This window comes from Bombina bombina, chromosome 1, assembly GCF_027579735.1.
Source record: "Bombina bombina isolate aBomBom1 chromosome 1, aBomBom1.pri, whole genome shotgun sequence".
NCBI lineage: Eukaryota > Metazoa > Chordata > Amphibia > Anura > Bombinatoridae > Bombina > Bombina bombina.
Genome location: NC_069499.1, coordinates 170,497,746 through 170,524,960, shown reverse-complemented (window position 1 = coordinate 170,524,960; position 27,215 = coordinate 170,497,746). Strand labels below are relative to the sequence as shown.

General features: G+C 38.8%; 1 protein-coding gene across 1 annotated transcript in view; it reads right to left on the bottom strand.

Annotated features, from left to right (window-relative positions):
- ITPKA (inositol-trisphosphate 3-kinase A) overlaps positions 1 to 27,215 on the bottom strand; it is a 233,895-nt gene that overhangs the window by 103,431 nt on the left and 103,249 nt on the right. Inside the window, exon 2 of the mRNA XM_053697718.1 lies at positions 3,842 to 3,932. Coding sequence (XP_053553693.1) covers positions 3,842 to 3,932 — 91 coding nt within the window. The remainder of the gene's footprint in view (positions 1 to 3,841; positions 3,933 to 27,215) is intronic.

Sequence of the window (27,215 nt, the reverse complement as noted above, 5' to 3'; positions counted from 1 at the left end):
AATAGGGTAGGGCATTTTTTTATTTTGGGGGGCTTTGTTATTTTATTAGGGGGCTTAGAGTAGGTGTAATTAGTTTAAAATTGTTGTAATATTTTTCTTATGTTTGTAAATATTTTTTTATTTTTTGTAACTTAGTTCTTTTTTATTTTTTGTACTTTAGCTAGTTTATTTAATTGTATTTATTTGTAGCAATTGTATTTAATTAATTTATTGATAGTGTAGTGTTAGGTTAATTGTAGGTAATTGTAGGTAGTTTATTTAATTAATTTATTGATAGTCTAGTGTTAGGTTTATTTGTAACTTAGGTTAGGATTTCTTTTACAGGTAAATTTGTAATTATTTTAACTATTTTAGCTATTAAATAGTTCTTAACTATTTAATAGCTATTGTACCTGGTTAAAATAAATACAAAGTTACCTGTAAAATAAATATAAATCCTAAAATAGCTATAATATAATTATAATTTATATTGTAGCTATATTAGGATTTATTTTACAGGTAAGTATTTAGCTTTAAATAGGAATAATTTATTTAATAAGAGTTAATTAATTTCGTTAGATTTAAATTATATTTAACTTAGGGGGGTGTTAGTGTTAGACTTAGCTTTAGGGGTTAATACATTTATTAGAATAGCGGTGAGCTCCAATCGGCAGATTAGGGGTTAATGTTTGAAGTTAGGTGTCGGCGATGTTAGGGAGGGCAGATTAGGGGTTAATACTATTTATGATAGGGTTAGTGAGGCGGATTAGGGGTTAATAACTTTATTATAGTAGCGCTCAGGTCCGGTCGGCAGATTAGGGGTTAATAAGTGTAGGCAGGTGGAGGCGACGTTGTGGGGGGCAGATTAGGGGTTAATAAATATAATATAGGGGTCGGCGATGTTAGGGCAGCAGATTAGGGGTACATAGGGATAATGTAAGTAGCGGCGGTTTACGGAGCGGCAGATTAGGGGTTAATAATAATATGCAGGGGTCAGCGATAGCGTGGGCGGCAGATTAGGGGTTAATAAGTGTAAGGTTAGGGGTGTTTAGACTCGGGGTACATGTTAGAGTGTTAAGTGCAGACGTAGGAAGGGTTACCGCATAGCAAACAATGGGGCTGCGTTAGGAGCTGAACGCGGCTTTTTTGCAGGTGTTTGGTTTTTTTTCAGCTCAAACAGCCCCATTGTTTTCTATGGGGGAATCGTGCACGAGCACGTTTTTGAGGCTGGCCGCGTCCGTAAGCAACTCTGGTATCGAGAGTTGAAGCTGCGTTAAAAATGCTCTACGCTCCTTTTTTGGAGCCTAACGCAGCCTTTATGTGGACTCTCAATACCAGAGTTATTTTTATGGTGCGGCCAGAAAAAAGCCGGCGTTAGTTTTTCGGGTCGATACCGACAAAACTCCAAATCTAGCGGTTAGTTATTTTGGTATCTGTTGTTGAAAAACAGGGAAGTAAGCTCAGGAGTGTGCATGTGTCTATAGCACTAAATGGCAGCCGTTTTGGAAGAATTTAATCCATTTGCAAGAGCATTAGATAGCAGCGCTATTTCCTGCCATGTAGTGCTCCAGACACCTACCAAGGTATCTCTTCAACAAAGAATATCATAGGATAGAAACAAATTTGATAATAGTAAGTAAACTGTAAACTTTTTTTTTTTTTAAATATTGTATTCTCTGTCTGAATCACAAAATATAATTTTGGGGTTTCATATCCCTTTAAAGTATTTACGGTGTGTTTACCTTTTATGATTCATTTTATATTATATGTGTCTAATCTTGCCTCAAGGATTAAACACAAAATTCTCACTCATACAAAGCCCTCAACTGCACTGCTCCCCCCTACATCTCAGACCTTGTCTCCAGATACTCTCCCTCCCGTCCCCTTCGCTCTGCTCATGACCTCCTCTTCTCTTGCTACCTCCTCACACTCTCGCTTACAGGACTTCTCCAGACTCCCATCTTGTGGAACTCTCTGCCTCGCTCCACAAGACTCCCCTAGTTTTGTAAACTTCAAGTGCTCCTTAAAGACTCTACTGTTCAGGGATGCTTACAACCTACACTAACCTTCTTTATACCAGTTCCTCTCCTCCACTGCTATCCCCTTTAACCCCCTTAGCATGTAAGCCTAAGAGTCATGCTGTTTGTAGATCCCCTTCTTTAGAGCTGACTATAACAGTGCAACTCTTGGCAGGGCCCTCTACCCATCTGATCCCTATAAATGTTTCCTTGTACTCCGCCTATGTTTATAGCGCTGCGGAATCTGTTGGCACTCTACAAATAACCAATAATAATAATATATTTTTTTTACACAGACACATTCCTATCTCTCCTTATTCTATCCAGTAAATCCCAAGTCTTTCTCATCCTCAGTGCCTCTCACTATGTCTATGTCATTTATTTTATTTAACTGCCTTTCCTTCTCACTTAATCACTCTTTCACTTTCTGTGACTCTTATCTTCTCTCCCCTTCACTCTTATCTTATCTTCTCACCCCCATCACTTTCTGTCTTCCCATTCTTCACTCTCTCACCCCCTTTTACATACTATTCAAGCCCCCACTCCCACACACTCATACCACAGAAACAAAAGGTGTGTTTTTGTGTGAGGTACATATTTTGTGTATGACTGTGTAGTGTGTGTAACAACAATAACAAAACATATTTTTGTATGGGTTGTCTGCCTAGCCCTCTCTCTACCAATGAAACTATTTAGCTAAGATTTATTTAATTAACATCTTTTTTATAACATATAAATTCTGTGATGATGTAGTTATTTCCTATTGGGTACTTATAACTATCTTCCATAAAGATAAAAAAGCATGTATTGACAAGGCAAATGAAAAGCATTGACATGAATCCTCATGGATATGCACAAAGCCTAAATGAGGAGCAACATTTTCATCAGTAAGAAAAAAAACAAAAAACAACAGTGTTTATCAAATAGCATTTTTTTGTCTATTTGATTTCTAAATTTTATCATATGCCCTGTATTTTTGGCTTTGGATGACTAAACAGTTGCTAACACATAATGGATTAATAGCCAAAAAGATGATTTTCTTCAGAGATCTTGTAAGTTATGGAATGCACCCTTTCTGCTTTTGTCTTTAAATTACACAGTATTCTCAATCACACTAGAACCAGGGACTTTTGAAAGGTGTTGGAGACTAAGAGTGTGTCTTATTTTAGCTTGAACCAAACATTGTACGGCACTCTATTAGAGAATTTCTAACCTTAGACTCTCCAAGCGCGTGCAATTTCTGACCGAGGAATGGATTCTGATTTGCTGATCATTTGAAGAAGAAGGTAGCTACGTAACGGTGGGGGGAGTTCGGCTGCCATATTTACCTGGTATTAGAGAAGTTATCGACGGTGATTAGTACAAGAAGCAAGTAGGCAAGGCAAAAGGGCTATGCTGCATGCGGATCTTCGGTTTTTATTTTTCAATATCGCATAATGTTACCGCAAGTGTTGACTGTCCCTTTAAGGCATAACATGATGTGTAATAATATTGCAAACATAGCTGCTATGGAAAATAACTAGGTTTCAACAAAGGATATCTTGAGACAGAGCCAAATGTTATAATAGAATTAAACTAGACATTTTTTTTTTACCTTTTAAACTCTGTCTGAATCATGACAGTTTAATTAACCTACATTTAAGTATCAAACATCAATCACTCACAAAGACAAAGTAGAAAACATCATATATGTTGTGCTTAGAATAAGAATGGATATCAAAAAACATGTGATACAATTGAAGGATCAATACTGAATGATCTCTTTCCTGTAAATGTCCAGTGCTACAGTGATAAATAGGTTTGTCCAGAGCATGGCTATCAGATCTCAGTGTCAGTTGTCTCACCTGTGTGCCCAGCAAGCTGCACCCAGCGCCTCTTGAAAGGACTGATAATGGGTATGTTTACAATGGTTCTTATCTTCTGCCAGGATTTGTTCTGTAAGAAAGAACATGTATATTGAAATAATTATTCAAAAAAAAAACAAATGATGGCATTATTTTGAAGCTATAGTATTGAGGAAAGTTTTAAAAGTTAAAAGACATTTAATAAAATGGTTGCCATAATCAAGCTTAAAGTTGAATATATTCTGGAGCTTTATATCTGTGGAACTATTGATTTTAATTTGTTGTATTTAAAAAACCTTATTTTAAAACATATTTTAGAAAATGAATCTCCTTTTCTTATTATGCTTTACGGACATTGCTGAATTATGGGAGTTTTCACTTTGAGCCAGTGAGCTTCTCTCACATAGACCAGTTATGCACTTCCTGTTTGTTTTGTAATACAATAAAATACAAAGCTCAAAATTAAATACAATTACACATCTGTTTTACCAAGTAGTGAATGTGCACTGAAATGGGCATATACATCAATATTAAACTTTCTGGGTTCAGATAGAGTACAATAAAAAAAAAATATTCAGTGGATTGTAGTTTTATATTCTCCAGGACTAATATAGTCCATAGTCATTATTAAGCATATATATGTATCATGCTGGTAATATTCTGTATGCATAGCAAGGCTGAATAAACTATGTTTATATATATATATATATATATATATATATATATATATATATATATATATATATATATATATATATATATACCAGAAGACAGTGACATTGCAGAACAATCAAGTCTGAATAAACATTTTATATATATATACATATATATATATATATATATATATATATATATATATATATATATATATACACACACACAGTAATTAATCAGTTAGTTAATTAACACTTAGAATTTTCAATGCAGTTGTATTTACTTCTTATAAACATATTTACCTTATTTTCCAGACTTGGTATTCCCCCACTATTCCTTATGTCAGACTCAAAGACGTCTATCTCATTTTCTCCGGCCATTATTTATACTGACAACATATTAAGTCGCTGACTTTCTCTAGTCTAACCAAATCTTCTGCCTTATTTAAATATATAACTTGTCCCCAGAGTCTCTTCATAACCTAAATGGTCCATTGCCAGCCCATTATCAGTTGCATTCACATTAATGAAAGTCGCTAATTATATGTCAAAAGTAATATTTCCTAAAATAGAAATGAGTGTAGGTAAAACAAATTAAAGTGATCCCCTGAAGAGAGAAAACTGTGAATGTGTTAATTGCATTCTGTTATGTTTTATCAGTGGTATGTTTCTGTTTTATAAGAGCTGAAAAATCAATTTAAGAAACATGAAATCTCACAGTGATTACTTTTTGTATATATCTTTTTCTTTTCTTTTTCATCTGATACACAATTCTTTATTCTCCTACAATTAAAATCAAGAACAGCCCCATCTAGTGGCTTTAATGGTTCAATGCAGACAGGGCTATAAACAAACATAATATTGTAATAAAAAAAATAACTGCCTGTGCTAGACCACCAGCAATGTATTATACTTATTGTAGTACTCCCACATCCTGCAGTGTTTGGCTATCCAGAAGTTTATTTCACTTCCTGTTTCAACTAGGGTGGGAAAATCAGCTGCAGGAAGATGGCCCATTTCAGTTCCTGGCAGCGGGATCTGTGATTTTATCATGCTGCATATGTGAGAACTCACAGGTGTAGTAACAGGAGTTATAGAATTGGTGTGGAGACACCTGGTACTATAGCTTTTTGTTTCAGCCTTAATGCAACATTTTAACAGAGTTTGGGAAATTCCAATGTTTTGGGGATAGCTGAAGAATGTTAGTCTTTCTAATACAGGATCTCCCACACCTATATCTCTTCAGATACAAAATTATGTACCTCCAGGGATTTGTTACAGAAAGTCCTTCCTGCAAAGTACACTGTCACCTCCAGTGATCTGTTATAAAGAGTCCTGCATGCAATGGACATTGTCCCCTCCAGTGATCTGTTACAGAGAGTGCCTGCAGACTACACTGTCACCTCCAGTAATATGTTATAGAGAGTCCTGCCTGCAGAGTATACTGTCACCTCCAGTGATCTGTTACAGAGAGTCCTGCCTGCAGACTACACTGTCACCTCCAGTGATCTGTTATAGAGAGTCCTGCATGCAATGGACATTGTCCCCTCCAGTGATCTGTTACAGAGAGTGCCTGCAGACTACACTGTCACCTCCAGTAATCTGTTATAAAGAGTCATGCCTGCAGACTATACTGTCACCTCCAGTGATCTGTTATAGAGAGTCCTGCCTGCAAGTATACTGTCACCTCCAGTGATCTGTTATAGAGAGTTCTGCCTGCAGAGTACATTGGCACCTCCAGTAATCTGTTATAGAGAGTCCTGCCTGAAGAGTACATTGGCACCTCCAGTGATCTGTTATAGAGAGTCCTGCCTGCAGAATATACTGTCACCTTTAGTGATCTTTTATATAGAGTCCTGCCTGCAGAGTATACTGTCATCTCCAGTGATCTGTTATAGAGAGTCCTGCCTGCAAAGTATACTGTCACCTCCAGTGATCTGTTATAGAGAGTCCTGCCTGCAGAGTATACTGTCACCTCCAGTGATCTGTTATAGAGAGTCCTGCCTGCAGAGTATACTGTCACCTCCAGCGACCTGTTATAGAGAATCCTGCATGTAGTGGACATTGTAAGAATATATACAGCTACAAGACACAGATACGTATGTGCTGGCTGACAGTGCAGGGCAGAAATTCACTAATATGAAGATATATGAGTAAGGGATATATGTAGCTTACTTGCAAATTGAGGACTAGACTGCTGTTTCACTGTGTTTAGCTTATATCAATAGTAACATGGCAGACTTGAACCAAAGTCTAGTAAACACTCTCTTCTTAAAGTGAATGTAAAGTTTTAGGAATGAGTGCCGGGTTTTTCATAATCCTATTAAAAGCATGGGCACTTTCATTCATCAAACTCTAAATTACACTGCTTTTGTTAAAATACTTACCTTTTCTTTCAACAAGCCTCTCCAGCCCGTCGCAAGCCTCTTCTTACGTCAGGAATGACGATTCCGGCATCCTCCAATCACGGCTTCCCCCTGGGGGAATCATTACCTAAAGCAACGCCGTGATTGGTGGAAGGCCAGAATCGTCATTTCTGACGTCGGCAGAGGATTGCGACGGGCGGAGGAAGCGCTGGAGCGGCTTGCAGAAAGAAAAGGTAAGTTTTTAAAAAAAAGCAGTGTAATTTAAAGTTTGATGAATATAAGTGCCCGTGTTTTTTATAGGATTATTAAAAACCAGGCACTGATTCATCAAAATTTACATTAACTTTAAGGATTGTGGTGCTTCATCGGTTGCTTGATTCATATCTTATTATAATATTCTATGTGCTCTGTTGTCTAACTTGTCTAACCTTTATAGTTTACAAATTACCTCTAATGTACTCTGCATGACTAGCTGGTCTTTTAGCGTGCTGTTTCAACCTACTGCATTGATACTGTGTTGATTTTATAGGGAAATTAATGGTAATGGCTAATGTCTCTTACTGTAAAACCAGTGTTTTTGTTTTTCTTTATCACATTTCCTACATTCACTGTCCCAAGAAAAATATCACCCTCAGGCTCAGTCATATTTTTTACAGAGAGAGATAATGAGAAACGGATAACGTGAGAAAAAACAAAACAGAAAGGGGTGGAGGGTGTGGATTGCAAGAGAGAAAAAGGAACACTGGGAGATGAAGAGGGTGATGGAGAAAAAAAATGTGGAAGGAGAAAGGAACTAAGAGAAAAACAGACAGAAAAGGGTAAAGAGAAAGGTAGATAGAGATGGAGAGATAGATAGAACATGGTGTTTAATTTTAAAAAAATAATAAAAAATCATAATTCGGCATTTTTATGGTATAAGTAAGTAATACATAAAGGAACTAATAAGATTCTGACACCCCTGTATTATAGTGTGTGTGCAGTTAAATGACTGGGATAGACAGACAGATATATATGTATATAAATAATATTTCAATATTAAAGGGATAGTCTAGTCAACATTAAACTTTCATGATTCAGATAGAGGAGGCAATTTTGAGCAACTTTCTAATTTACTCCTATTATCATTTTTTCTTAGTTCTCTTGCTATCTTTATTTGAAAAAGCAGGAATGTAAGCATAGGAGCTGGCGCATTTTGGTTGAGAACCTGGGTAGCACTTTCTGATTGGTGTCTAAATGTAACCACCAATCAGCAAGCGCTACCCAGGTGCTGGATTAAAAATCGCCCGGCTCCTATGCTTACATTCAAATAAAGATAGCAAGAGAACAAAGAAAAAAATTATAATAGGAGTAAATGAGAAAGTTGCTTAAAATTGCATGTTCTATCTGAATCATGAAAGTTTAATTTTGACTAGACTATTCCTTTAATGTTGTTTAGTTACTCTCCTTTGAGTAAATACTACTCTATAAGGGGTCTTACTTTTTGCGTGCTCACCCCACCCTCTCTTTTTGTCTATGTGAGAGGCAAAGTAGGTGTTTGTGGAACTGTGTGATGGGTGAGTCTTTTTTGTCCCATCAGCCTTTAAAGTCACCAGCTGCCACTGATTTCAGGACCGTAAGCTGGAAAAACACATAATGATTATATTCTTGCATCCTTCTTTCTCCTATGTCTGGTGCATGAAACCATCAGGGTGAGGAAGGACATGCTACTGAGCATTCCAACATTTCTTGTATGCTTAATACATTAGAAACATTAAATACAACTTTAATAAAACTTAATTCTTGAGCAAAAATGTTTTAATGGTAAAGCTAAGTATATTCCAATAGCATACTCAGGTTTGTATGTATGAATGGAGCACACAGCTCATAATACAGCATTATTGGTGATTTTCTAAAGTTCTTTAAAGGGACATTAAACACTGCTAGATAGAATGACGCATTCAAAGAAAAGATTAGTCTAAGAATAACACATAGATGTATTTTTTTAAAAGTTGCATTAACTGTTTAAATATTGACAAAATAAGTGTAAAGTTTTAGTGTCTGTAAAACAATGGGAGCTGCCATGTTGTAACTTAGGTTACCTTATCTGCTGTGGCCAATTAGGGACAGTGATAAATAGGTCCCTAGAGTGTACAGCCAATGGCTGTGTGGAATATAACAGTGTTCTGCACTTTTGTTTCTAACAGGAACTGAAAAGTTTAAAATTTCAGAATGGAATTACAGGAAAAGTGGACACAATAAATAATTTTATTTATGCAATTTATAATTTTATATTTTCATCTCAAATTGTTTAATGTCCCTTTAAGTTCATATTAGGAACCCATTAGTATAACGTATTAGCTAACCACAGATGTACATTTTTTCCTTTATGGACCTTATCAGTTTGAGTGCACTACTACAGTCTGGTTGCCCTATCACCTTTACACACTGAAATGTACACCCGGGTTAGCTGTAGAAATTCTTTGTTCAGAAGAGAAATGCCTGTTATTTTGGAACAGGAAAGTTCTATTCTTTATCTTCCTTTAATATATGAATGCCAAGTGCTCAGAGAACCACTGCTAAAATGGTCAAAGTAACAAACATGATTATATTTGCCTCATCTCTCACTTTTGGACATTCTTATATTTGGGGCAAGAGTCTTTGCAAAGAGAGATAGTAAAATGATGCAACAGTTTTAAGTTTTCTAGACAAAAATATCAGATGATAAAACAGATGTATGCATCACATTTTGTAAAATGTTGCTTGTATGTATGCATCACATTTTGTAAAATGTGATCATGTCTGGACAAAGGAGTTAGAGGGACACTATACTATATATGTTTTGTAGATGATCCATTTATATAACCTATCTGGGAGTGTTGTAACAATGTATATTTTTGCTTATTTTTTAATAATATTGTGCTGATTTTCAGACTAACCAAGCAACAAAGTATCAGATGTAGATTGAAGTCTACAGATTCCTGCTTTCTCCTGTTTGTGTGATGGGTCTTTTCATGCTTTATCAGCTCCTTTCAGTGGGTGTCCCAGCCTAACCTCATCAACAATGCTAAACCGGGAGCTCCTAAGTAAGTTTTTAAAAGGTTTTATACTGGATTTTTAGATCAGTATCTGTGCATATTCTTCTTTATAGTAGTGTTTATTACATGAAGTTATATGAAACATGGTGTATACTGTCCCTTTAACTAGATTTTACATATCTGATATGCTTGGTCATCTGCAGACACAGTTAGCACTATTATTATGCATTTAACCAAAAATATTTCCCTTAATTGTAAAAAAAAATCCTATCTTGGTGGAGTTCTGCAAGAAAAGTGTTGAATGGAATCCCAACATTGGACAAGTGATGCCCATAAGAACTACAGAGACCCAGGAATGTGATTGCATATCTTGCAGGGCTCTTCCTCTTCAGCTATAAGTCACTATTATTTTTTTATTTACAAAATAATGACAATAATGATCAATAATTATAATCATCAGCAGGAATTTTTTTTTTCTTTTTTCCAAAGAATGAATTGACAAATATGTATGCAAGTAGTTTTTTGCAACTTCCTTGTAATCTCCCAGCACCACTCCTCTCTTTAGCAACTGCATATTTTGGCATTTTGCTTGTATAACTAAAGAAGGTGTAACTTGAAGGCTAGGTTTGCTTCTCCTTTGGGTGTGACAGTTGTGCAAGGTATCCAGGAATGTGTTGTGCCAGAACAGGATCAGACAAGTGGCAATAAAGTAATACACAATGAAGCTGTCTGCTAAACTCACAAACAGCTAAGTAAGAAAATATTATTCTCAAATCTATATCTACATTTTTTTTTTTCTGTGAAACAATCTGGGGCGCGATCCGATATCGATCGCAGTTTGCGGCGCAAGCGAGGGAACCGGCGTCGCCCGCAGTTTCAGCTCGCAACTCGAGCCATCCCATATAGGTCGCCGTCAGATGCTAACGTGCCGTAAGTCTGACAAACCAGCGATGTCCAGAAATCTGCGTAAGTACAAATTTCTGGCGTCGCCAGTGACTTGCGCCACGTTAGAATCTGCCGGCGCCTATAAAACCTGACTAAAGTTTAAAACACCCGCACTGTCTAACACGCCTCCCTAACATAGCCCGCACTGTCTAACACGCCTCCCTAACATAGCCCGCACTGTCTAACCCTCTATCCGCTATCCCCCCTCACTAGCCTAACAATAAAAATGCTATTAACCCCTAAACCGCCGCTCCCGTACCCCGCCGCAACCTAATAAAGTTATTAACCCCTAAACCGCCGCTCCCGTACCCCGCCGCCAGCTATATTATATCTATAACCCCCTAAAGTGAGCCCTTAACACCGCCGCCATCTATATTAAAATTATTAACCCCTAATGTAAGCCCCTTACACCGCCGCCATCTCTATTAAAATGATTAACCCCTAATTTAATCTACCTACCCCGCCGCCAGCTATATTATCTATATTAACCCTAAGTATATTATAGTTAATATAGGTATTACATTATATATATTAACTATATTAACCCTAATTATATTAGGGTTAATATAGTTACTATAGTATTTATATTAACTATATTAACTCTATCTAACCCTAACTAAATTTATATTAAATTAATCTAATTAATTTATAAACTAAAATGTTCCTATTTAAATCTAAATACTTACCTATAAAATAAACCCTAAGATAGCTACAATATAATTAATAATTACATTGTAGCTATGTTAGGGTTAATATTTATTTTACAGGTAAATTGTTAATTATTTTAACTAGGTATAATAGATATTAAATAGTTATTAACTATTTAATATCTACCTAGTTAAAATAATTACCCAATTACCTGTAAAATAAATCCTAACCTAAGTTATAAATACACCTACACTATCAAACAATTAAATAAAGTACAAACATCTATCTAAAAATACAATTAAATTAACTAAACTAAATTACAAAAAAAAACAAACACTAAATTACAAAAAATAAAAAAAAGATTACAAGATTTTTAAGCTAATTACACCTATTCTAAGCCCCCTAATAAAATAATAAACCCCCAAAATAAAAAAAATTCCCTGCCCTATTCTAAATTAAACATATTTCAAAGCTCTTTACCTTACCAGCCCTTAAAAGGGCCTTTTGTGGGGCATGCCCCAAAGAATTCAGCTCTTTTGCATTCAACAAATACAATCCCCCCCCCCCATTACAACCCACCACCCACATACCCCTATTCTAAACCCACCCAAACCCCCCTTAAAAAAGCCTAACACTACCCCCCTGAAGATCTCCCTACCTTGTCTTCACCACACCGGGCCGAACTCCTGATCCGATCCGGGCGATGTCGTCCTCCAAGCAGCAAAGAAGAATTCTTCCTCCGGCGACGTCTTCCTCCAAGCGGCAGCAAAGTCTTCTTTCTTCCGGCGGCATCTTCAATCTTCTTTCTTCGCTCCGCCGCCGCGGAGCATCCATCCCGGCCGACTGCTAAACTTGGAATGAGGTACCATTAAATGACGTCATCCAAGATGGCGTCCGCCGAATTCCGATTGGCTGATAGGATTCTATCAGCCAATCGGAATTAAGTTAAAAAAATCTGATTGGCTGATTGAATCAGCCAATCAGATTCAAGTTCAATCCGATTGGCTGATCCAATCAGACAATCAGATTGAGCTCGCATTCTATTGGCTGTTCCGATCAGCCAATAGAATGCGAGCTCAATCTGATTGGCTGATTAGATCAGCCAATCGGATTGAACTTGAATCTGATTGGCTGATTCAATCAGCCAATCAGATTTTTTTAACTTAATTCCGATTGGCTGATAGAATCCTATCAGCCAATCGGAATTCGGCAGACGCCATCTTGGATGACGTCATTTAAAGGTACCTCATTCCAAGTTTAGCAGTCGGCCGGGATGGATGCTCCGCGGCGGCGGAGCGAAGAAAGAAGATTGAAGACGTCGCCGGAGGAAGAATTCTTCTTTGCCGCTTGGAGGATGACATCGCCGGAGGAAGATTTCTTCTTTGCCGCTTGGAGGACGACATCGCCCGGATCGGATCAGGAGTTCGGCCCGGTGTGGTGAAGACAAGGTAGGGAGATCTTCAGGGGGGTAGTGTTAGGATTTTTTAAGGGGGGTTTTGGTGGGTTTAGAATAGGGGTATGTGGGTGGTGGGTTGTAATGGGGGGGGGGGGGATTGTATTTGTTGAATGCAAAAGAGCTGAATTCTTTGGGGCATGCCCCACAAAAGGCCCTTTTAAAGGCTGGTAAGGTAAAGAGCTTTGAAATTTGTTTAATTTAGAATAGGGCAGGGAATTTTTGTTATTTTGGGGGTTTATTATTTTATTAGGGGGCTTAGAATAGGTGTAATTAGCTTAAAAATCTTGTAATCTTTTTTTTATTTTTTGTAATTTAGTGTTTGTTTTTTTTTGTAATTTAGTTTAGTTAATTTAATTGTATTTTTAGATAGATGTTTGTAGTTTATTAAATTTATTGATAGTGTAGGTGTATTTGTAACTTAGGTTAGGATTTATTTTACAGGTAATTGGGTAATTATTTTAACTAGGTAGATATTAAATAGTTAATAACTATTTAATATCTATTATACCTAGTTAAAATAATTAACTATTTACCTGTAAAATAAATATTAACCCTAACATAGCTATAATGTAATTATTAATTATATTGTAGCTATCTTAGGGTTTATTTTATAGGTAAGTATTTAGATTTAAATAGGAATATTTTAGTTTATAAATTAATTAGATTAATTTAATATAAATTTAGTTAGGGGTGTTAGGGTTAGATAGAGTTAATATAGTTAATATAAATACTATAGTAACTATATTAACTATATTAACCCTAATATAATTAGGGTTAATATAGTTAATATATATAATGTAATAACTATATTAACTATAATATACTTAGGGTTAATATAGATAACATAGCTGGCGGCGGGGTAGGTAGATTAAATTAGGGGTTAATAATTTTTATATAGGTGGCGGCGGTGTAAGGGGTCAGATTACGGGATAGATAAGGTAGATGGCGGCGGTTTTAGGGGCTCACAGTAGGGGGTTAGTTTATGTAGATGGCGGCGGGGTCCGGGAGCGGCGTTTTAGGGGGTAATAACTTTATTAGGGATTTGGGGGGGGGGGGGTCGCGGTTGACAGGGAGATAGACATTGCGCATGCATTAGGTGTTAGGTTTATTTTAGAAGATCGCGGTTGACAGGGAGATAGACATTGCGCATGCGTTAGGTGTTAGGTTTATTTTAGCAGCTAGTTTAGGGAGTTACGGGGCTCCAATAGTCAGCGTAAGGCTTCTTACGGCTGCTTTTTGTGGCGAGGTGAAAATGGAGTAAGTTTTCTCCATTTTCGCCACGTAAGTCCTTACGCTGCATATTGGATACCAAACTGCGCGGGTTTGGTATACCTGCCTATGGCCCAAAAAACTGCGGGCGACGGCAGAAATATACGCGCGTAACTTCTAGCTTACGCCGTATATAGGATACCAAATCCGCGCAATTATTGGCGTCGCCGGCTTTTGCGGGCGACGCTTTATATCGGATCGACCCCCTGGGTGTTGTTAGCGATATCTTTATGTGACCCAGCTCTCTTCCTAGAAATGTAAAACTCCCGATGAACTAGTATTCATTATCCATTTAGGTTTTTTATGGAACTGAGCCAACCTTGTTTTACTTCCTCTGGATACATCAAAGATTCACTATTGCTGTCAAAATATTAAAGGGATATGAAACCCAAAAAAAATATATAGTGCTCCAGAAATGGGCCAACTCCTAAGCATACATCCCTGCTTTTCAACAAAAGATACCAAGAGAACAAAGAAACAAATTATAATAGAAGTACATTAGAAGTTGTTTAAAATGACATGCTCTATCTGAATCATATTTTAATTGCCATATAGGCTGGCATTATACCTGTTATCATTATTTCAGTCAGCACTGGTTTAACAATTAGAAAGCTGCCAGGATTCTGATTGCAAATGAGAGCCAATGCCAACACCTATTTACAAAAGGCGACCAAAGTATACCCTGCAAGTTCAGCAAGACTGAACACCAAGGAGCCTGCTGGGTAAGAATGGAATGTTTAGGCTAACTATGAACAGCTAGAGATTTTGTATATGAAGATGCTATTTCTTATGGCAAGTACAGGCAGGTCTGTTACAGGCAATGACCCAAAAGAGTTCTGTCACAGACAGGTCTGGCACAGTAGTAGCCACAGGTAGGTATGAAGCAGGGAGTGGCTGACAGCAAATATGGCACAGGAACGACTGCCATATACCGAAGCCAAACGCACTGTTCACAGGCAGCTCTGGCATAGGGAATGACCAAGTAATGTATGAGGGTCTAAAGTAATTATCAGCTCCAGTTGATCTCATAAGCTGAAAATGAATTACAACCTTTTATTAATTTTACTTAAAAAAATGATCATACCCATTGCTTTTACTGTGGCTTAATTTAAATAATAATTGTTTTTAACTTAAAGGGACAGTAAACACCTTGAGATTTTTATATAAAATGTTTAGCTATGCATAGTGAGACAACTTTGCAATTTACGTTCATTATTTATTTTGCCGCTTTTCACAGAATTTATTGAGCAATTTCTAATTACCAGAACTTAAACTTCACCCTGCTGACTTTTCAAGGATATCCCTGCTATATATCTATCCCTAATTGACTTTATCTGATAACAACTGCAACACAAATCAATCTATTCTAAAATTATAGATAAGGTTAGCCTTGTTGTCTGAGGACTAAAGCCCAGATTGGCTCCTCCAAATAAGGCAAATGGTGGGTGGAGTTTGGCTATTGGTAAATAATTGCAGTAAAAATTATGTTAATTTGTTTTAAACATGTTAAGATGTAGCTGATATGTTATTCTATAGCAACACAACAGACATGTTTCATAATTACAAAGTGTTTACTGTCCCTTTAAATAGTGTGTTAGCCTTTGTATGGGTGATAGCTGGTTGGTTTACTATTTCTACATAGTAGCTGTTTGTTTTGTTTCTGACAACTACACAGCTGATCGGAGGAGTCGCTGACAATTACCAATGCGGTGAAGGGTCTGATGCTGTGAGGAGAACACACTGGGTAGACCTGGATACTTGTGGCTGACTTTAGCTTACCAGAAAATAGTTTCCTTGGTGTATTTTATGATCCAGCATGTCCATATAGGACTAGGAGATGTTTTATATTGTCACGTTATTACCTTGTTCCCTGCCTTTTTCATTTTTTGCTTTGCACATTCCATGCTATACCTTTAAATTTCAATTACTTTTTCCACTCATTCATATAAATGTCCCATCAACCCTCACTACTTTGCTTGGTATTGAATTAGGTTAAGTCCTACTGAGCTACTGATATCCCCTGTGCTTTTTATTGGACACCGGAACTCTCTCTCAAAGTGACATACTGTGACTTTGTTCTATGTCACTTTCTACCTGTTTGTTTTGCCAAACTACCGCTATACTACATACCTTGTAGTAACTCTATCTCGAATCTCCTCTGTTAAACGCTATCCGGACTCGGCTCTCAGTAGCTGCCCCTCAACGGATCATTCCGCGGTGACGTCACACGCCAGCTTCACGGAACTACCCTCAATTCAGCAAACAGCCTGCACCGCTGCACTCCACGCTCAAGACCCTCTCTGCCTACAAACCACACCGGTTCAGCCTGAAAGGTTTCACTTCTCTCAAAGGTATAAAGCTTGCTAAATACTTATGCTGTCAAAGTTCCTACATGTTATTTGCAGTTCGTATGTCGAGTTTAACTCTGTACCTCTGTCTAGTTTTCTTTACTTAATTTGTTTTATGCAATTCAGCTTAACATATTGTTTTGATTTCCTTACTAAACAGTTTATTACTAACATCCAGATTTACAAGAGCTCTGCTGCATGTTTTAGTGTTTAAGTTAGCACAGGTGGCAACAATTGAGTGCTTCCTTTTCTTAAACCTCCACATTAAACTGCTGAATAGTTACATGAGGCCAGCACACTACCCTCTAGGTAGTTTATTTGCTTACCTCACACTCCTCAGCAACATTACCACATATTAAAATCTCAGCAGCTGCGGTCCTAACCAAAGTAAAATTTTTATCTTCTTAGAAATTCTGACTTGCCTGACAGAATACCAAGCCTACCTTAACATGGACCCAGCTGAGATAACTGCACTAATACAGACTCTCAGCAACAGAGTTGATTTGCTCACTGACGGTCTCAATACACTCAAAGCTGAAAATGTTGCCTTAAAAGCTTACATAAAAGATTACTTAGAAACCAAGCTACATACACCAGAACCTCAAGTTAGTTTGCCTGAAAAGTTTTATGGTGATAGGGCACACTACAGGGACTTTAAAAATGCTTGCCTGCTTCTCTTCACGCTCAAACCACAGTCTTATCCTAATGATAGGATTAGAGTTTTGACCACTATTTCATTTCTTAGGGGGGAACCACGTAGCTGGGCAAACACTTTTTTTGAATCCAATGAGACTATTCTAAACTCCTTGGAAAATTTTTTCACTGCCATGGGTCAGTTATACGAAGACCCATTCAAACAACAGACTGCAGAAACAGCTCTTAGGGCTCTAAAACAAAAAAAAAGGTTGGTAGAAGATTATATTACAGACTTCAAGAGGTGGGCAAAGGATTCAGAGTGGAACAACTTATCCTTAAGGAATCAGTTTCGTCTGGGTCTCTCAGACGCGGTTAAGGATGAGTTGTCCCGAACTGAGCTTCCCACAACCTTAGAGGGTTTAATGAACCTCTGCATTACTATAGACAGACGCTTAAGAGAGAGGCAAAATGAAAGATCTTACCCAGAGGCTTATACAAAGAGACACACTACTACTACACCCTCCACTAGTAAACATCAAGCTGAGCCTATGGAGATTGGCTTCCTTAAGGGGCCCCTGACAGCTCAGGAAAAGACCAGGAGAAGAGAGAATAATCTATGCCTTTATTGTGCCTCGGACGAACACTCCGTAAAGGAATGTCCATCTCTTCTGAAAACTAATAAGGGTGAGTCCCATAACCCTTTAACTTGTTGCAACACTATTAATTTAAGAAACCCCTACTGTAAACTCTCCCTTTCTTTTCAGTGGGATCTCCACCGCCTCCAGGTTCCCGCAATTATTGATTCAGGAGCTACTGCCTGTTATGTAGATAAGGAATTTACACATGTAAATAAAATCCCACTCATGCAAAAGAAATCTCCTGTTTTATTGAGAGGTATTGACGGTAGACCTATTTCATCCGGTCCTGTTCAGTACCAAACTATACCTCTCCTAGTTACTACCCAAGAACATCATACTGAATATCTTACTTTTGATGTTATTTCATCTCCTGTGTCCCCAGTTATCCTGGGATTAAATTGGTTAATGTTACATAACCCATGTATTTCCTGGAACACACTTTCTCTCTCATTCAATTCAAAGTTTTGTACCACTACTTGTTTTCCAGTAAACATCATGCACACAGTCTTATCAAAACCAGATTTACACTTACCTGATGAGTACAAAGATTTTGCTGACGTTTTTAGTAAGACTGAATCCGAAAATTTACCTCCCCATAGGAAATATGACTGCCCTATCGACCTCATACCGGGTGCACAAATTCCATATGGGCACATATTTCCCCTTTCCAAACCTGAACTCGCCCACTTAAAGGATTATCTAGAAGATAACCTAAGAAAAGGCTTTATACGCCCATCCACTTCGCCAGCAGGAGCCGGCATTTTCTTTGTTAAGAATAAGGACGGCTCCTTACGGCCTATTGTGGATTACAGGCAGTTAAACAAAGTCACAATAAAGAACAGGTACCCCCTACCACTAATTCCGGAATTGATAGAAAGGTTGGAAGGGGCAAATTATTTTACTAAATTAGATCTTAGGGGAGCGTATAATCTTATCCGTGTTAGAAGTGGCGATGAGTGGCTGACGGCGTTTCGTACTAGGTACGGACTATATGAATACACCGTCATGCCTTTTGGCCTGTGCAACGCCCCTGCCACTTTTCAACACCTAATCAATGACCTTTTTCGGGATTTCCTTGATGTTTTTCTTGTCATTTATCTGGATGACATATTGATTTATTCCAGAAATTTGGCTGAACATACTCTACATGTTAGACAGGTCCTTTCTAGGTTACGCAGTAACTTCTTATATGCTAAAGCTGAAAAGTGCATTTTCAATTCCCAAAACATTACTTTCTTAGGGTATGAAATAAATTCAACTGGCATCCGTATGGAAGATGCAAAAATCAGGGCGATTGTAGATTGGCCTACTCCCAAGTCTAGAAAAGAGGTTCAGAGTTTTCTTGGCTTTGCGAACTTCTATCGCAAATTCATAAAGAATTTTTCCAGCATAACCAAACCACTGACTAATCTCACGAAAACTACTACTGTTTTTCGTTGGGATGAAACAACCCAGAAGGTTTTTAACCATCTAAAAATGAGATTCACCACTGCACCTATTCTAAGGTTTCCAAACCCCAACCTACCTTACACTCTGGAGGTAGATGCTTCAGATGTTGCGGTAGGTGCAGTTCTTTCACAACGCCAAGGTATCGATAAACCGTTACATCCAGTTGCCTTCTACTCCCACGGTTTATCTACCTCGGAACAAAATTATCCCATCGGCGATAAAGAATTGCTGGCAATCAAGATGGCACTTGAGCACTGGCGACACCTACTTGAGGGCACCACCGTTCCAACGGTTATTTATACGGATCATCGAAACCTTCAGTACCTTAAAACAACAAAAATTCTATCCTCTAGACAGGTTAGATGGAGCCTTTTCTTTTCTAGGTTCAATTTTCAAATCGTGTACCGTCCTGCAAATAGAAACCATAAGGCTGATGCTTTATCTAGATTGCTCACTTACACCCGTTCCAAGACTCCTGAGAACACTGTTATTCCTTTGCAGAACTTTCTATCTTTCGCTATTGACTCCAAGTCGTTTCTCCAACAGGAACAAAACAACGATTTATCCAAACCTTTGTCTCAATTACAGAAAAAACAGGATGGTTTTTTCTATTTCCAAGACAAATTGTATATTCCTCCTAGCCTAAGAAAGATGGTACTCTCATCCTCTCATGATTCTCTACTCGCAGGACACCCGGGTCTTAAGAAAACCCAAGAACTTATTGGACGTACTTACTGGTGGCCTGGTATAACACATGACATCAGCACTCATATCACCTCTTGTGCACAATGTACCACTTCTAAAAAGGCAAAACATTCCCCCTATGGATTACTTATACCTCTACCGACTCCTACTCGGCCTTGGTTGGAAATCGCAGTAGATTTCATCGTAGATCTGCCAAAATCCGATAACAAGACTACTATTCTTGTAGTTGTTGATCTGTTCAGTAAAATGTCCCATTTCATTCCCTACCATAAGCTCCCAACAGCCTCAGAAACTATCCATCTGCTCATTTCCCACGTTTTCAAACATCATGGTATTCCTAACAGCATACTAAGCGACCGGGGTACCCAATTTTCTAGTAGGCTATGGACTGAATTCTGCAAAATCTTCTCCATCGACAAGAAACTGAGCACCGCTTACCATCCTCAGACAAACGGGCAAACTGAGAGGACGAATCAATGGCTGGAGCAATTTCTCAGAACCTATTGTTCATCACAGCCTCTCACTTGGTCCTCTCATCTCCCTTATGCAGAATTCTGTTTCAACAATACCGTCCACTCAACTACCAATAAAACCCCATTTTTTGTGAACTATGGTTTCCACCCCAGGTTTCAGATTCTTCCAGATAATCAATGCACTTCGCTCAATGTAAGTGAACTCTCGGATCTCATTTCTTCTAACTTTGCTCTCATACAGGCAGCTATAGACGAGGCGAAGAAAACTCAAAAGTTCTATTACGATAAGAAGAGGTTACCATCACCTAAATACGCTATCGGAGACCTAGTGTGGTTATCCACAAAAAATCTCAAACTCAATACTCCTTCGAGGAAACTATCACCTTTATTCATTGGACCCTATCCTGTTTCTCAACTCATCAACCCCAATGCTGTTCGCCTCAAGCTGCCAGAAACCATGAGAATTCATCCTACTTTCCACGTCTCCCTGTTGAAACCCTACAGGGCACTCAGGAATTCTTTTCCCCCCATTCCAGATCCTTCCATACTTGCGGATCCTAACATGGAATATGAGGTGCATTCGATCTTGGATTCCAGACGTGCCCGGGGTTCTCTCCAGTATCTGATCCGTTGGAAGGACTTCTCTCCCGATGATGACTCTTGGGAGCCTGCCTCTAACATCTCGGCTCCCCGGTTGGTTGCCCTGTTTCATCGTCGGAACCCGGACCGTCCAAGACCCTGAGCACCGGGGGTTGCTCCTTGAGGGGGGGGTCCTGTCACGTTATTACCTTGTTCCCTGCCTTTTTCATTTTTTGCTTTGCACATTCCATGCTATACCTTTAAATTTCAATTACTTTTTCCACTCATTCATATAAATGTCCCATCAACCCTCACTACTTTGCTTGGTATTGAATTAGGTTAAGTCCTACTGAGCTACTGATATCCCCTGTGCTTTTTATTGGACACCGGAACTCTCTCTCAAAGTGACATACTGTGACTTTGTTCTATGTCACTTTCTACCTGTTTGTTTTGCCAAACTACCGCTATACTACATACCTTGTAGTAACTCTATCTCGAATCTCCTCTGTTAAACGCTATCCGGACTCGGCTCTCAGTAGCTGCCCCTCAACGGATCATTCCGCGGTGACGTCACACGCCAGCTTCACGGAACTACCCTCAATTCAGCAAACAGCCTGCACCGCTGCACTCCACGCTCAAGACCCTCTCTGCCTACAAACCACACCGGTTCAGCCTGAAAGGTTTCACTTCTCTCAAAGGTATAAAGCTTGCTAAATACTTATGCTGTCAAAGTTCCTACATGTTATTTGCAGTTCGTATGTCGAGTTTAACTCTGTACCTCTGTCTAGTTTTCTTTACTTAATTTGTTTTATGCAATTCAGCTTAGCATATTGTTTTGATTTCCTTACTAAACAGTTTATTACTAACATCCAGATTTACAAGAGCTCTGCTGCATGTTTTAGTGTTTAAGTTAGCACAGGTGGCAACAATTGAGTGCTTCCTTTTCTTAAACCTCCACATTAAACTGCTGAATAGTTACATGAGGCCAGCACACTACCCTCTAGGTAGTTTATTTGCTTACCTCACACTCCTCAGCAACATTACCACATATTAAAATCTCAGCAGCTGCGGTCCTAACCAAAGTAAAATTTTTATCTTCTTAGAAATTCTGACTTGCCTGACATATATAATGTGTCATTCTATTGATCTCACGTCTTGTTTACTCTTTTAGCTACACTATGAGGAGCTTCCTGTTTGTTTTACAGATTACCACAAAGAGAACCTCCTTGTGTCTCCAGCGCCTCTGATGCATCATCGGCTACAAGAATTTAACTTTGCATGAGCAAATGCTTGTGCAACCCCGCCCCCTGCACTCATACAACTAATTGCACAAGAGCAGGACTTGTCAGTTATCCTGGATATATGAGTCTGGGATGTTTGACATCCACAGTCTCTGAGGTTGCAGTGGTTGTAAGACCAGTGCTTGTTACTGGTTGTTTGTAGTCTCACAAAAACAATCCTGCACCGTAACTGACCCAAAGCTTCTTACACAGCTTCATAAATGGGTCCTTTGTTAAAGTACTGCTTGGGAACAGCTTTGGAACTGCAGAGCTGCTGCTTCAGTTAGCCAATCAGCAGTTACAATTGCACATCTGGGTTGTGCCTCTCTTTTATGCATCGATTCAGAGTATGTTATAAGCAATTCACAAGCAAAATGTTATCTAATCTAATCATTTTTATATATACGGTGCTTGTCTTCCTATTATTATTATTGATTATTTGTAGAGTGCCAACAGATTCCGCAGCGCTATAAACATAGACAGTATCCAAGGTAACATCTATAGGGATCAAATGGGTAGAGGTCCCTGCCGAGATTCCCACTGTTGTAGTCAGCTCTTATGAAGGTGATATTGAAACTCTTGGTCTCTTACGCTTACATGCTTCCTATAACTGGTAGAGTATATTTAGATCCTATTTAGAATAATAAAAAAGGGAAATGTGAAAAATAATTGACAATTTAATGATATATAGAAACTATTTGGTCTTAAAAGAGACATTAAACACTAAATACTTTTTATAAGCATAGTATTTAAGTTATTCCCACCTCCCTCTAATCATGGGTGCCACCATGTTGAAATCAGGCTTTCAATGCTTTCCAGTGCTGACATGTTTGCACATGTGCAGCAACTCTCCGTCAGATACTTGCAATGAAATGTAAGTTCCAGTATGGCAGCAACCATATTTATAGGGCATGAAGTGTTAAGTGTCCATTTAATCTTTTAAAGGGACATCAAACTCATAATTTAATTTTCCATAAAGTACTAGATTACAAGTGGTGCATTAATAGTTACACGCAAACAAAAAGGGGTTTATTGTGGGTGTTTGTGTGCGACAGGTTTACTGCTCATATTACAAGTTGAAAGTAAACATAATCGCTTGAGCTCAATCACGAATTTATGCTAGAAAGATTACTACTTCATCAGAGCTGTTTTGAAAAACAAAAAAAGTGTCACAAAACACATAACATTTCATTAGAAAGTACAGTACCTTCATAATAACACCAACTAATAAAAAATTGCACAAAAAAAGGGCTCAAAGACATGAAGTCTCAGGTGAAAAAAAAGTATGTATTTATATCTGTATATATGTATTTACACACATATATACATATATAAACACATAAATACAATGTCTGGTGTCCTGCCATTGCTATATAGATGACCTATTTATGATATGGTCAGGTAGTGAAATACAATTGCTAGACTTTATGAAAGCTCTTAAAGGGAATGAATTCAAAGTGGATCTAACTTAGAAGTATAATAAGGTGAAAATGGAATTCTTAGATTTAGAAATATACATTGAGGCTAATATCCTAAAAACCATTTCAAAAGCATAGATGTGAATAACTATATTGATACAGATAGTTGCCATCAAAGACATTGGTTAAATAATATACCAAAAGGACAGTTCCTTCGCCTAAGGAGAAATTGTAAAGATGTAGATAGATACGGTAACAATCTCAAATTTTGAAAAAACGTTTTGTAGAGAAAAACTATCCCGAGTCCCTATTAGATGAAAGAATTGAAGAAGTATTGAAACTAGACAGGAAGGAACTACTTAAATTCAAAAACAAAGAATCGCTTAATAATAAACATTAAAATAATTAAGCAAATATGCTTATATTCCAACATAATACACAAAGTAGAGATCTGAGGGAAATTATACAAAAACATTGGGGTATCCTTTCTTGAGACTCTGGATTGTCAGGGCTCTTAGGAGATGGCCCAAATATAATTTTCAGAAAAGTCCCTAATCTCAAATTTCAGATTTCCAACAATTCCATAAAACCGGATGAGAAAATGAGCAAGAATTGGCTCCTTCCTTCCCTGTCAGGGTTTTTTCCCTGCTTTGTTTGCCATGTGCTGCTGGCTGCCATTTTGCTCACCTTTTCTTGCTGAATCTGGTGCAGAGTGTGTGATGCTGCTCATTTCCTGCACGCCCTCTTATGGCCAGACTGTTGTACATCATCCATGTGAGACAGGTTGCAGTCTCTGTGATGTCATCACTTATTATTTAAAGGGCCTCTGATCAGTATGCTTTGCCCTTGCGTTGTCTCAGACCTGTTTGTAAGTTCCTGTGTTCCAGTTCCTGTGTATTACCTGGCTAGTCTGACGTTTCTTCTGGTTCCTGATCCCTGGCTTGTTCCTGACTTTGCTGTTCTCCTTGTTCCTGATTCTAGCCCGTATGACTACTCGCTTTGGTTCCTGACTCGGCTTGTCTGACTACCAGCTCCAGTTTTGACTCCTGGCTTGTTATTTGATTTGTGAACTTTTTATTATTTTTGTTATTAATAAGGGTGTGATTATTTTTGCACTTCTCGTTTTGCACCCTGACATTACGCAAGGGCCTTGGATCCTGATGGTGCTAATAATCCACCTTTACCTACCATCATTTCCAGGATAGATGAACAGGATCACTGCTTGGATCAATTTGCACTAGCCATGCAAACCCTGCTGACTCACACTGCACATTTGGACCAGAGTGTCACACAAGTTATGGCTGCTCCTGTTTCCGCTGCTGCATCTAGTCCTACCAGGGGCATGTCCGGTTCTGCACCTCTACCTCAGCATTATGGAGGTGATCTTAATCAGTGCAGAGGGTTTTTGAACCAGGTGGGCATTTACTTTGAGATGTTACCTCAGGTGTTTCCCTCTGACAGAGCTAAGGTGGGATTTCTCATCGCTTTACTCTCTGACACGGGCCCTTGCCTGGGTTAATCCCTTGTGGAAGACTAATGAACTTGTGATTTCTAATTACCCTGAATTTGTGGCCTCCTTTCGAAGGGTATTTGATGTTCCGGCTCGCTCCTCCTCTGCTGCCAAACATCTATTCAGCAAGGTACAAGATCTGTTGCTAGGTATGCCATTGAGTTCCGTACGCTTGCCACAGAGGTTGGTTGGAACAATAAAGCCCTTGTTGCCGCCTTCTTTCATGGGCTCTCTGATGCGATTAAAGACTAAGTTGCTGCCAGAGATTTACCAGAGGATCTCAAGGCTTTGGTGTCTTTTTTAAACCTAATTGACATCAGACTCAGAGAGAGGCCCTCTTTCAAGGAGCGCTTCTGGAAGCTTCCTGTTCCGTTGTCTCCTATGTTATCGTTCCCACCCATGCCTCCCTCTCCTCCCATGTCTCCTGGTCTTGAGTCACCAGGTACTGCTGTGCCGATGCAGTTGGGATACACGCGTCTCTCCACGGCGGAGAGGGCCTTTAGGAGGATGGAGGGGCTCTGCCTCTATTGCGGGTTACAGGTCCACCTTTTAAAGTCTTGTCCTACACGGCCGGTTAAACGCTTGCACCTAGGGTCCTGTTGGGGGCAGACCTTGGGTGGTTTATCCTCATCCCCGGAACCACTAAAGGAGAAACCTTTGGTCACAGTTATCCTTTCCTGGGTGAACTCCTCCATAGTCACCCAGGCTCTTGTTGACTCTGTGGCTGCGGGCTATTTCATTGACAGTGCTTTTGTATCAAAGCACTCTATTCCTGTATTGCCTCGGTCCATTCCACTTGCTATTAAGGCCATTGATGGCAGGCCCCTTCAGCCTGCACTCGTTACTCACGAAACCACTCTGCTATCCATGGCTGTTGGGTCTCTCCATTTTGAAACCTCCGAGTTCCAGGTGATTAACTCTCCACATTTTCCGGTTTTTCTGGGTTATCCTTGGCTCCAAAAGCACAATCCCAGTCTTGACTGGCATAGGTCTGAAATATTGTCATGGTCTCTGCAATGTATTTCCACTTGTCTTCGGAAACAAGTCAAAGTCCTGTGCACTTCTTCGGTATCTCAATTGCCTGATGAGTACCGAGAGTTCCAAGATGTTTTTGACAAGGTGTGTGCCAGTATGTTGCCTCCTCACCGATCTAATAATTGTGCCATAGACCTGCAACCAGGAGCTATTCCTCCTCGCAGACGGGTTTACCCTCTCTCGGTTGCAGAGAATTGTGTTATGGAGGAGTATGTTGCCGATGCTCTGTCATGGGAGATCATCCGCAAATCCTGCTCTCCTGCATTGGCTGGCTTTTTCTTTGTGAAAAAGACCATGCATCGATTATAGGGGTCTTAAACATCTTACCATTAAGAATGCTTATTTATTGCAGAACTCTTTGACCACCTCAAGGGATCTACGGTCTTTTCTAAACTTGATTTGAGAGGAGCATACAATCTCGTTAGGATTAAGGAGGGCCACGAATGGAAAACAGCATTTAACACCAGGAGCGGGCATTATGAGTATCTTGTAATGCCCTTTGGCCTATGTAATGCTCTAGCTGTTTTCCAGGAATTTATTAATATGATGTCCTACGAGATATGTTGCAACAGTGTGTTGTGGTGTACTTAGATGATATCCTCATACACTCACCCATTCTTGAGGCTCATCGTTCTGATGTTACACAGGTACTTCAGAGACTACATGATAACGGCCTGTTTTGTAAACTTGAGAAATATGAGTTCCATCAGACTCAAGTAACCTTCCTAGGTTATGTAATGTCCATTGCAGGGTTCTCCATGGATCCTGACAAGTTGTCTGCAGTCCTGCAGTGGCCTCGCCCAGTTGGTCTTTGCTCTGTTCAACGTTTTTTGGGCTTTGCCAATTACTATAGGAAGTTTATTATAAACTTTTCTTCCTTAGTCAAACCTATCACTGACATGACCCATAAGGAGAATGATCCACTCCATTGGTCACCTACTGCCAATAAGGC